This window comes from Erinaceus europaeus, chromosome 19 (assembly GCF_950295315.1).
Source record: "Erinaceus europaeus chromosome 19, mEriEur2.1, whole genome shotgun sequence".
Classification (NCBI taxonomy): Eukaryota; Metazoa; Chordata; class Mammalia; order Eulipotyphla; family Erinaceidae; genus Erinaceus; species Erinaceus europaeus.
This window is the reverse complement of record NC_080180.1, coordinates 32,434,505-32,446,737: the sequence shown is the minus strand read 5'-3', so window position 1 is coordinate 32,446,737 and position 12,233 is coordinate 32,434,505. Positions and strand designations below refer to the sequence as shown.

Below are 12,233 nucleotides of genomic sequence, written 5' to 3'. Positions count from 1 at the left end.
GTGGGGCTCACTTTCCTGCATGCTTCTCTCAATTCATACCAAATTATATTATGTATTCTGATCCCAACCTAATCAATGCAACAAGTACCATTTTAGCATGCTTCACTTTAGACTGTGTCCAGAGACATCAGGCATGAAATGTCAACCCTTCAGCCTCATTACTCGGGTAAGACCTTCCCTTTCATAGGATTCTCTAATTCCATATCAGGTAGTTTACTTCCTAACAAAGTTCCAAAGCCTAGGTATAGACCAGGTCCCATGAGTTAGGGCATATGTCCACATGTATCCATAAATTAGGTCAAACATATATATATACCCGAAAGAAAAAGTGCATAATAGTCTGTAGTGAGTCAGTATATTCAGCAAACAAATACAAAGACCTAAAAAGACACCATAACATTTCTAATGAAATGGTGTCTACTTAGACTTAGATGCACTCCTTACCTACTTCCTATTATACTTCCCTCAGTCACTCCAAAGCTAACTTTATCAAAGTAAGGACTGTAAAAGCTGAATAAGGGCAAGAGACTGACACACTTTAACAATGACTCTTTACTTACTATGAGGCCACCCCATCATCTGGGGACCTAGTTGGGGAGTCCTGAGATTCCCAAACAGACAGGATGGGCCTAGAACCCTTTCTCCATTGTTACCAGTTAACTCTATCAAGAACAACAAAATAGACCCCGTTGTGGGCCCCCATAGAGCCTTGCCCTCAATGTGGATCAACAATGGTAGAGAATGTTCCATCCTCTGAAGGGAGGCTGGACAACATACTCTATGCTACACCTGAGGAAGATGGGCTCTGAAACTGAGGCAGCCTGGAGATCCTGGTGCAGGAGCCACCATGCGAGGTGCTTGACATGGTACCAGCTTCACAGGAAGTTCAGCAGGGCTGGACTCTCTAGGCCAAACTGAAACCATCTAGCCTTTTGTCATGTATAGGGCTTGGGATTAAGCTTTGAGTGGTCTTCATGATATTTACCTATTGCCAGGCTCAGAGCCAGACCAATAAGAAAAGTAATGACAAAACCTGCACTACACTCTGTAAGATTGATCAGAATGAGCCAAGCAATATCAGTAATGCAAAATTTTTCAGGAGGCTCCAATAGGAAAAACAGTTTTCCCCTTTATCTACACTACTTCTTTTAGTATCCCCCCTAAAATATAGGAAAAGATAGGTGATTCCCACAGTGGAGGGGCCACCTTACATAGCATAATTAATAAATGGAAAGTTATGGTACCTGCCTAGATACAATGGGCCTTTTATTCTACCACCCACCACTATGCCCCCACTTCCTTATGCAGGACTAGTACACGAGAACCTAGGTCACATAGTGAGCATACACAGTAGATGGATTCTAGCTAGAGAGTCTAACTTTATGGAGAGGCTGGCCAGATCAGCACCACCTTGGTGTCTTCTGAGTCAGGGACAAAACAAAACTCCTTTATCAAACAATGGAACAGATTTTTTGAAAAATGGAGTGCACAATTTGTTTAAGGCCCCCTAGAAACATAACAAACTAGAACTTTTTTTTTTACCACTGCTTCTGATGCATAGGGGCAAGAGAATGTCATAAACACACAGATAGAATATTAACCTTAATCAATAGGATATTTGTGTAGCACACAGGTACAGGAATAACAACAACAACAAAAAAAAAACATTGAAACTGTGATGTGATCTCTAGGGAGAAAAGTGTCCCTGGAATGTGACTGTTCCATAAAGCAGGAGGTGTTCCCTACCTGTGCTGTTCTTACTTGGTGATCAAAGCCTTGGTGATTTTTTGTATTAGTAATCAAAGCCTTGGTGATATTTTTTTAATGATATTAGTCTTTTTTTTAAATTTATTTCTTTATCGGGGAATTAATGTTTTACATTCAACAGTAAATACAGTGATAATGATCTAAGTCTTATGAGACTAAAAATAAAGTTCTGCTTGAGTATGACAGAGATGTTTGCTTGAGCTTGATGCAGCATCAACTCAGTCATTTCTCATTCTTCCTCATTCCGTGCTGACTCCCCTCCTCTTTCAGGTTACCCTAATAACCTGCTGGGGCTTCCCCCTTGGCATGTTTCTACTCATGACCACAGAATATGAGCTCAGATCTACATGGAGGCAGAGGTCACATAGGCTCCTAAGCTGAATATGGGCTCAATACTTCAAATAAATGGGATTTACAGTCAATAATATTTAAACACCTTTACCATATTTGGGAGCTACTTTCTTCCCTGATCCAGCTTTCTGGTCCTTTTTCCATCTGGGACATTATCTCCCTAGAGCATAATTTGTATCCACCTGCATATCAGATAGGCTCAAAAAAAAAAAAAAAACTACTATAGTCATAGAACATTTGGAATATAACTAAAATATGCCTACTTGCTATCTACAAAATGGAGACCCCCCCAAAAAAAATCTGAACTTTCCCAGACTTTAGGTTTATGATTAGTCAACAATTTGTTTGGCTATATATGTTGCCTCTTTTTTCAGCCACCAGGTTACAGATGCTAAGATGCCAAACAGACTTCCCTGGGCAGATGAAACCAACAATGTGTCCTGGAGCCCTGCTTCCACAGAAGCCTGCTCCACTAGAGAAAGAGACAGGCTGGGAGTATGGATCAACCTGTCAACGCCCATATTCAGCATGGAAGCAATTACAGAATCCAGACCTTCCACCTTTTGAACCCCATAATGACCCTGGGTCCATACTCCTAGAGGGATAAACAATAGGCAAGCTAATGGGGGTGTGTGTGTGGGATATGAAGTTCTGGTGGTGGGAATTGTGTGGAGTTGTACCCCTCTTACCCTATGTTTTTTTTTAAATTTATTTTCCCTTTTGTTGCCCTTGTTTTTTTTCCCCCCTTGTTTTATTGTTGTTGTAGTTATTACTATTGTTGTTAATGTTGTTGCTGGATAGGACAGAGAGAAATGGAGAGAGGAGCAGACTAAAGAGAGGAGGAAAGAAAGATAGAGACCTAAAGACCTGCTTCACCTTCTGTGATGAGATACCCCTGTAGGTGGGGAGCCGGGGGCTCAAACCAGGATCCTTAAGCCAGTCCTTGCACTTCACGCCACGTGTGCTTAACCTGCTGAGCTACTGCCCGACTTCCTTATCTCATGTTTTTGATCAGTGTTTCCTTCTTATAAATAAAAAATAAGAAAAAAAGAGGGAATTGTAGAAACATGAGAACCACTCTAGTTATGAATTGGCAATTTTATATCCTGAAATTAGAGAATATCCTAAACACTTTCACTTCCTTTTTCTTCTATTTTATTTTTTTTATCAATGATAAGTGAGATGAAAGTAAGGAATCAGGCTCATTCATGCAATGGTGGGTCCCAAACACAGGAGCCAGTGCTGATGAGGTAAATGGTTTCTCTACTGTGCCAGCTAAGAGGATATAAGCAACTGGCTACGGAAGAAGGGCAAACGCTAGAAGAAGAAGAAGAAGCAACTTACTATTATAAAACTTTACATATAGCACTAATTACAATGAAGAAAAGTGAAAATGTAAAAGAAACACAAACGTTACTGTTTTCATATATAAATTTGAATTGCTAATTAATCTTACTTTGCTAATTGAATATACATTCCTTAGTAAAATGATCTCAAAAGACAGAGCAGAGAACACTATGTGATTGACTGTAGGTTTAAGAAAGGTTATTTTATTGTAAATAATTATTAAGTTTTCATACAAGGAAGGAAGGAAACTCAGTTTTTCTAGATGAATCTTTTCAAAAAGTTAGAAGATGGATCCAAAATCATTATACAGTATTCTAAAGGTCATTCATAATCACAGGCTAGAAACAAGGCAGTGCCACTGTTCATACTTCATAACCTCTTACTCCACTCTCTAGAGGGAGAGAGGAATTGAATCAGGTCCCACACAGAAATAAGGCTTCAGTGAGTGGGAAAATGTCTCCTGGAAAGAATGGAGGTGGGAGTTGTCACTCAAGTTGTAGAAGGAAAGCTGACCCACTTCATAGTCCAGGTAAACTCCAATGCCTCTGGGCTTCCTCTTCAAAGTCAGAAGAACAGGACGGGCACCTCCTGCCACATAGTCTCCATCTTGCAGGTGAATGGTCCAGCGCCTGTTCTGACCAGACCTTGGCTGCTGCTGCCCCCTGCTGGAGGGGGAGTGGCTACACAGCCCTATGGCCCAGCTGGGCTTGTCATTCACCTGCACCTCCCAGTAATGGCGGCCAGCATGGAATTCTTGGGAGCCCAGGACTTCCAGATCAAAGGGAATCCTCTGCTCTCTCTGGAGAACTTTACTCCTTCTCTTCCTCAGTGTCACAGATCGCTTGTCCTTGGACACACACAGATGAGGATCTGCGGTATGTGGATCCAGGGTCACCTCTGCTCGGAATTTCTGTTGAATCTTCTCCAGGGCTGATTCCAGTGGAGGCAGATGATATACCTCCCTCTGTAGCTGGGAGAAGCACACAGCTGGGACCTCTCGACTCTCATAGATATGATGAATCCTCTTGACCTCACTCAGAAGCTTCATGTCTGGCATCACACATCTCTCAGAAACTTCCTGGAGCTGAGTCTTGGTGGTGCAGATGTGGTCTTTAAAGTCGGTGATATTTATCTTGATTCTCTGCAGAAGGTCTTTCTCTTCTTGAGCTAGTCTGGATAGAGCTGCTTCTTGCTGTCTGTCCACAAATTCTTTCAAGTTCTCTATACCAGAGTCTAACTTGGACTTGTGTTTAAGTATTTGGTCTCTCAACTCCTGGAACTTTCTGTCTTCCCTCTCTTCCACTTTCTGTAATTTCTGTAAGTCCTCTCTCAAGAGTGTGATGGAATCATTTGTCTTGTGTCTGTAATAAGAAGCAGCCTCCTCCAGAGACCTTACATGGTGTCCCTGTTGGTCATGGGGCTGAACACAGTCAGGACAGAGCACCTCCAGGTCCTCCTCACAGAAGAGACTCAGCACCTGGCTGTGCCTCTCACACAGGCTCTCCTCTTGTGGACTCACCTCCTTGCTTCCGTTGTCTATGAGCTGAATGAAATCCACTATTTTTTCCAGCTTCCTGTTGGCAGTCCAGTGCCTCTTCTGATATAGGTGCCGGCACACAGGGCAAGAGAAAGTATCCTGAGGACCCTCCCAGCACTGTTGGATGCAGGAATAACAGAAGTTGTGCCCACACTCAATGGTGGCAGGTTCTCTCATGCAGGTCAAGCAGATGGGGCAGTTGAACTCTGCTTGCATGGCTGACAGGACTCCAGATGCCTCCATTAGGTGAGAAGGACACGCTGCTTTTCTTCAGCAATTTTGGGTCTGAGGTTTCACTTGAGTGGCAAGAGGCAGCACGTCAGGCCTCTTTGCTCAGTACCCCTGGGATGGAAGCACAGCTACTACTGAACTACAAGCACAGTGGCCCCAATTACAGAAGTTGGTGGCCAAGATTTCTACTCAACATCTGAAGCTCTGTTTCAGTTTGTTGCCTCAGATAGCTGCTAGAATATTAAGTTCAGTTTAGGGATTCTGATTGTAGGCAGTCAGTCCTCCAAAGTAGCCACTGCACCTGAAGGAGAGAGATCAAAGATATAAAAAGGCTTTGGGTTTGTTTCAGCCTGCTCACTCTCCACTTGAGGGAATCAGTGAAGCTTCTCTTCTCCTCCCAAGCCATCTCTGCACTTACCAACTACACAAGATGGGACTAGGTCTGAGGAAAGTAAATGAGTTCTGGTACTTGATCCTCAGAGGCTAAGTGAAATCTTCCACACTAATCTACACCCTGGAGCCATTTCCACCCACATCAACTACACAAGATGGGACTAGGTCTAAGGAAATAAAATGAACTTTGATTTGTGACATCTCCCATGGGAAGGTACACCCTGGACACCCTAGAGTCCTGGGGAAATGATGGGTGCCCAAATTTCCCCAGCCTCCTTACCTGGGCTGGTGAATCTTCTCTCTTCAAGGCAGGTCTCTAGCAGGCTCCTGAGCTGTGTTCCACAAGCTCGAGTGATGAGGCAGTCTGGAACTGAAGTGTGCTCTCTTTGGATGTCACCAGAGTATTTATGTGTAACCAGTGGGTGGAGCTTGACACCCACCTTCAGTAGCTATTGGCTCAGCATCAGGGTGTGTGTGTGGCTGGCTTGAGACTGAGAGGATTATGACCTTGGTTGTGGGAGGGATTCATTCCCCTTTATGGGATCAGGCTTCCTAGAGCTAAGGAGATTTGTATAATCCACCTTTGCATTTCTCTTAATCCCCTCAATGCCCCTTAACACAACACTTTCTGGGATAGCATATGATATGATTCGGTCTCCCTGAAGCTATGGAGATCTACACAATCTTTTGGGCTTAGACACCTGAGGACCTTGTGCAGGTGGCCTGCTGTAACCCCTTATGAGACCATCAGCTTTTAGGGCAGTCTTCATGATGCTTCTCCACACCACAATCCTGAAGGCACAAAGACCTTTCCAGTCACCTTTCAGGTGCCCAGGTAGAGCTGGAAATGTGCTCAGGTTGGTCCAATGCTACAATCATTTGAATTTGATAAACAGAGATGAAATATGAGCTTAAAATAGTTATGTCAGGGAATCAACATGTTATTACCTGAGAGTAATACACATGTTCCCACTTAAATTATAAACTCTATTACAACTTTTCCTCCAATGTAGTCACACTGAATTCCAGGTTAATTTGATATTATCTATAGCTGAGATGGACAATGTGCTGCTGTGTGTCTGTGTTATTTTCCACATGCCATGACATTTTGGCCTGATGATCAGACTAAGTCTTCATGAAGGCACTCAGAGCACAGTTTCTTCTTGTTGAATACATATGTAATCAGCATAGATGCAAGAGAGAGAGTGAGAGAGAGAGAGAGAGGAGAAGTGATAGAGATCTACACAATCTCTTTGTCGCCTTGACTGAGTTGAAATGTGCAGAAGAATGAAACTGAACCAGTTTATCTCACCAGAAACAAAAGTCAACTCCAAATGAATCAAGGGCCTGGATGTTAACCAGTATCTAAAAAATACTTAAAGAAAAGTATTGGCGGAACACTTTCCATCTAAACCATCTATCAAGTGCATCTTTGATAATTCAAACCCAATCACAAGGAAAGCAAAATCAAAAACAGATCATTGGGACTGCATCCAGTTGAAAAGCTTCTACACAGCAAAAGAAACCATCACCCAATGAGAGAGACCCCTCACAGAATGAGCGAAGATCTTTACCAGCCATATATCAGCCTTTAGGTTCATGATTAGTCAACAATTAACTCTGCTTTATATCTTAACACATCTTCAGCCACCATGTTCCAGTGCAACCATGATGCCAACCGCACTTCACTGGGCAGATGAATCCCACCCATGTGTCCTGGAGCTCCACCACCCCAGACCCTTGCCCCACTAGAGAAACTGAGAGAGAGGCTGGGAGTATGGATCAACCTGTCAACAACCATGTTCAGCAGGGACTCAATTACAGAAACCAGACCTTCAGCCTTCTGCACCCCATAATGACCTAAGTCCATTCTCCCAGAGGGTTAAAGACTAGGAAAGCTATCAGGGGAGGGGATGGGATACAGAGTTCTGGTGGTGGGAATTGTGTGGGGTGGTACCACTCATATCCAATGGTCTTGTCAGTTTTTCCATTTTAAAGAAGAATAAAGAAAAAGAACAGGGAAGCTATCAAGGGAGGAGATTGGATGTGGAGCTCTGGTGGTGGGCACTGTGTGGAAATGGACCCCTTTGTTACTATAGTCTTATCAATATTTCCATTTTCTAAATAAAAAGAAAAATACTTACTGGTGAGCAGGGCACAATCATTCCTGACTTATATTAATTTATTTATCCCCTTCCTTTCATTTTACTCTCAACTGACTTCAGACTCAGAATGTCTAAATTCAGCATCAGGGCTGAAATTCCACCTAGGTGCCCCAAGGTGTCTGCAACACAAGAGAGGCAGGCTGGGCAGGCAAGTTGCTCTTCTTGAAGAGCAGGGCAGAGTGGACAAGGGAAGATGATTTCCTGATGGCTACAGCTTGGACAACTGTGAGCTGTACTGGGAATAGGCAGGACAAGAGGTGACATTGGAGTGGGAGCAGGGCTAAAAAACAAGCCTTGAGGATCCTCTCAGCACTACTGGAGGCAGAAGCAGCAGGTGTTGTGCCCACATTCAGTGATGTTTCATGCCATTGAAACAAACAGAACACTTGCATTGCTTCCAAAGCTGCCGATGCCTCCATCGTGTTGAGTGGGGAGATCTGAACAGCTGGATCTCAGTTCTCTGGTTCTCTGTCATAGGATGTCCCAGCCTCCTACTGCTGTCCTTTTGTGCTGACTGTGTCTGGGAATCAAAGGCACTCTCTGAAGTACAAGAAAAGTGGCCTCAGCTGCAGGGGTCTGCGCTCACCTCCTGCAGCTCAGAACAGGTGTGTTGCCTTAGACAGTTGGAAACAGGTGAAGCTCAGCTAAGAGTCTGTTATCCTGATCAAGAGGCAGTCAGTGGCCACATCATGTAAGGAGAGAAAACATCTGTGCAGGGCAAAGAGTATAAGATCTCAGGCAGGCTAGTTAGCATAATGGTTATCCAAATAGACTCACCTGCCTGAGGCTCTGAAGTCACTGATTGTCACTGAAGTTGCTTTCATACCATGAAAAGTAAGAATTGATCAGTGCTCTGATACACACAATCACAATCTCTTATCTTTTTCCACACCACACTTGAGGCAGCCACTGATTCTCTTCTCCCCAAGAATGTTGAAGGTCTGGCTTCTGTAATTGCTTCCCTGCTGAGCATGGGCATTGACAGGTGGATGCATACTCCCAAGCATTCAAACAATGTGTCTTTCTAATGCAAACTGTAGTTGTGCAAAATGCCTTCTTCAGCACTGTAAGCTTCTCTTTGAGGCTGAGGCATGAAAAGTAGACAAAATGTCCACTCCTGCATCACCTGGAGTAGCAGTGTTAGATTGCTTTTTTGTTTGTTTGTTTATTTTTTGACTAGAGCACTGGTCAGCTCTGTTTATGGTGGTGTGAGGGACTTCAGAGACTTCAGAGCCTCAGGCATGACAGTTTGCACAACCATTGTGCTATCTACCCCTGCCTAGCCAGTAGTGTAAAGCAGTCCCTGAGACAAAGAGATAATGCTGATGGCAAAATAAATAAACAACAAAAGATGAAGAAATGACATATAAGTGACTGAAGAGCTTGTGTATCATTTCTATGTGCCCAAATTAAAGGTTTACTTAACACGATGACCTTTAGCTTAGTTTCTGTTGTCTTTTTCTTTCCTTCTTCTTTTTAATATCTAACAGAGCAGAGCACTGCTGAGCTCTGGATTATGGCAGTGCATGGGATTGAACCTCAGACTCTGGAGCCTCAGGCATGAGTCTCTTTGCATAACCATTATGATATCTACCTCCACCCTCACCTCAGGTATTTAAGAGTTTATTTTAGTAAACAAAATATTCAGCAAGGTACAGGTCCATGAAGGACGATAAATGACATAGTGGGGGTTGTATTGTTAAATGGGAAACTCCCAGTAATGGCGGCCAGCAAGGAATTCTTGAGAGCCCAGGACTTGAAGATCAAAGGGAATAGGCTGCTGTCTCTGGAGAACTTTACTTCTTCTCTTCCTCAGTGTCACAGATCGCTTGTCCTTGGACACACACAGATGAGGATCTGCGGTATGTGGATCCAGAGTCACTTCAGCTTTGAATTTCTGTTGAATCTTCTCCAGAGCTGAATCCTGTGGAGGAAAACAATAACCCTCCCTCCATAGCTGGAAGGAGCACACAGTTGGGACCTGCAGGCTCGCACACCTGTGATGAATCCTCTTGACCTCACTCAGAATGTTCATGTCTGACATCACACTCCTCTCTAATGCTTCCTGGAACAGAGCATTAGATGGTGGGGATGTGGTCTTTGAAGTTAGTGATATTCTCGTCTGTTCTCTCCAAATTGTCCTTCTTTCTTGAGCTAGTCTGCAGAAAGCTGTCCTTTGCTCTCTGTCCACAAGTTCATTCAAGTGCTCTGAGCCAGAGGTCACCTTTGACTTGTGTTGACTCCTTTGGTCTCTCACTTCCTGGAATACTATGTCTTGTCTCTTTTCCACTAACTCGGATTTCCCTAAGTGCTCCATTAAGAGTGTGGTGGAACTGTTGACCTTGTCTCTGTAATAGGAAGCAGCCTCCTCCAGAAACCACACATAGTGTCCCTGTTGGTCATGGGGCTGAACACAGTCAGAACAGAACATCTCCAGGTCCTCCTCACAGAAGAGACCCAGCACCTGGTTGTGCCTCTCACACAGGTTCTCCTCTTGTTGATTCACCTCCTTGTTCCCAATGTTGATGAGCTGAGTGATCTCAATTGTCTTGGCCAGCTTCCTGTTGGCAGTACAGTGTTCTTCTGACATAGGTTCCTGCACACAGGGCAAGAGAAAGTGTCCTGAGGTCCCTACCAGCACTTTTGGAGGCTGGATTGACAGAAGTTGTGCCCACACTCAATGGTGAGAGGCTCTCTCATGCAGGTCATCTCATGCAGATGGGGAATTAGTCACTGGCATGAGGAAAGTGTTTGAAAGAGTTGTTATCAGAAATTCAGAAACAGTGGTCCAGGAGGTTGTGCAGTGGCTAAAGCACTAGACCCTCAAGCATGAGGTCCTGAGTTTGATCCCCAGCAGCACATGTACCAGAGTGATGTCTGCTTCTTTCTCTCTCTCCTATCTTTCTCATTAATAAATAAACAAAATATTTTTTAAAAAGTAATGCAGAAACAGCAAATGAGGCTCTGAAATAAAGCACTATCTTGAGGTAATTAGGGAGCTCAAAGCTGAAATAGCTGAGCTAAGAGCACAAATAGCTGAACAAGCTAATACAGTATCAGAACAGGGTAACAATAGCTGAGCGACAGAAAATAATAGAGGGGAGAGAGAATAGAGTAAATGAGGCAGAAAACAGACTTAGAAAGATTGAGGTGACTTACAGAAAACTAAGAAAGAAGTAAGAGACCTCACAGAGAGATTCAGGGAAAACATCAACAACAGAGACATAGGGGATGACTTCAAAATAAATAATATATGCATTATTGGCTTACCAGAGGAAGAAAGAGAGAGGGGAAGAAAGCATTCTATAGCATATAATAGCTGAGAACTTCTCTAGTCTAGACAATATAAAAGACACAAACGTTCAAGAAGCTCAGTGGGTCCCAAACAGAATTAACCCAGGCTTAAAGACACATCATATTTAGAATGAAAGGTAATAAGGATAAATAAAGGATGCTGAAGGCTGCAAGAGAAAAACAAAGAGTTACTTACAGAGAAAAACCCATAAGATAAGCAGCAGATTTCTCGACACAAACACTAACGGCCAGAAGAGAATGGTAAGATGCCTATCAAGTGCTGAATGATGAAAGCTTTCAGCCAAGACTACTGTATCCTACCAGACTGTCATTCAGACTAGATGGAGGCATAAAAACTTTCTCAGACAAGGAACAGTTGAAGGAATCAACTATCACTAAGCCTTCCCTGAAAGAAGTTCTGGAAGTTCTACCATAGATAGTCAGACCACCATAAATATGCCATCTATTAGAACACTCTAAAAATCTATAATAATGGCAATAAAATATCTTCAATCTACAATCTACAATATAAATAAATTTCAATGGCCTGAATTCACCTACTTAAGATGGATCATAAAATACAACCCAACAATGTACTGTCTGCTGGAAACCCAACCAACTCAAGAAGACAAACACAGTATCAAAGTGAAAGGATGGAAAACTGCCATACAAGCCAATGGACCACAAGAAAGGTGGTGGGGGAGGAACAGCTATGCTCATCTCTGACATGATAGACTATATAAAATAAATAACATTTTAAAAGGTAGGGATGGACATTACTTAGTGCTTAGAGCATCAATCATTCAAGAGGACTTAATGTTTATCAACGGCTATTCACCCAAGTAGAGGCTATCTAATTGCATCAAACATCTACTGAAAGAGCTACAGCAATATACTAACAGCAACACAGTCATAGTAGGGGACTTCAACACCCCACTCTGTCAACCTGACAGATCACCCAGGAAGAAAATCAAAAAGGAATGAGGAAGCTAAATGAAGAGATAAAGTATAAATATTTGACATTTTTTTCAGAGTGAAAATGGTGATTTCACCATTTTCATCCCTTCTTGAATGGAGCTTGCAGAAACCATGGTAAGTGACATAAGTCAGAAACAGAAGGAGACTCAGGGGTGGGTGGGTGGAGGGAG

General features: G+C 43.0%; 2 protein-coding genes across 2 annotated transcripts in view; both read right to left on the bottom strand.

The window, feature by feature from the left end:
• The window catches only part of LOC132534632 (tripartite motif-containing protein 75-like), a 140,887-nt gene extending 136,340 nt beyond the window's left edge, over window positions 1-4,547 (bottom strand). The window contains exon 1 of the mRNA XM_060178838.1: window positions 4,110-4,547. Within this exon, the coding sequence (XP_060034821.1) occupies window positions 4,110-4,522 (413 nt within the window). The 5' untranslated portion in view covers window positions 4,523-4,547. The remainder of the gene's footprint in view (window positions 1-4,109) is intronic.
• A 4,943-nt stretch (window positions 4,548-9,490) lies between these two features.
• Window positions 9,491-10,381, bottom strand: LOC132534678 (tripartite motif-containing protein 75-like). The gene has a single exon (XM_060179144.1). The coding sequence runs from the start codon at window positions 10,379-10,381 to the stop codon at window positions 9,491-9,493; it is 891 nt and encodes a 296-aa protein (XP_060035127.1).
• Between the last annotated feature and the right edge of the window lie 1,852 nt (window positions 10,382-12,233).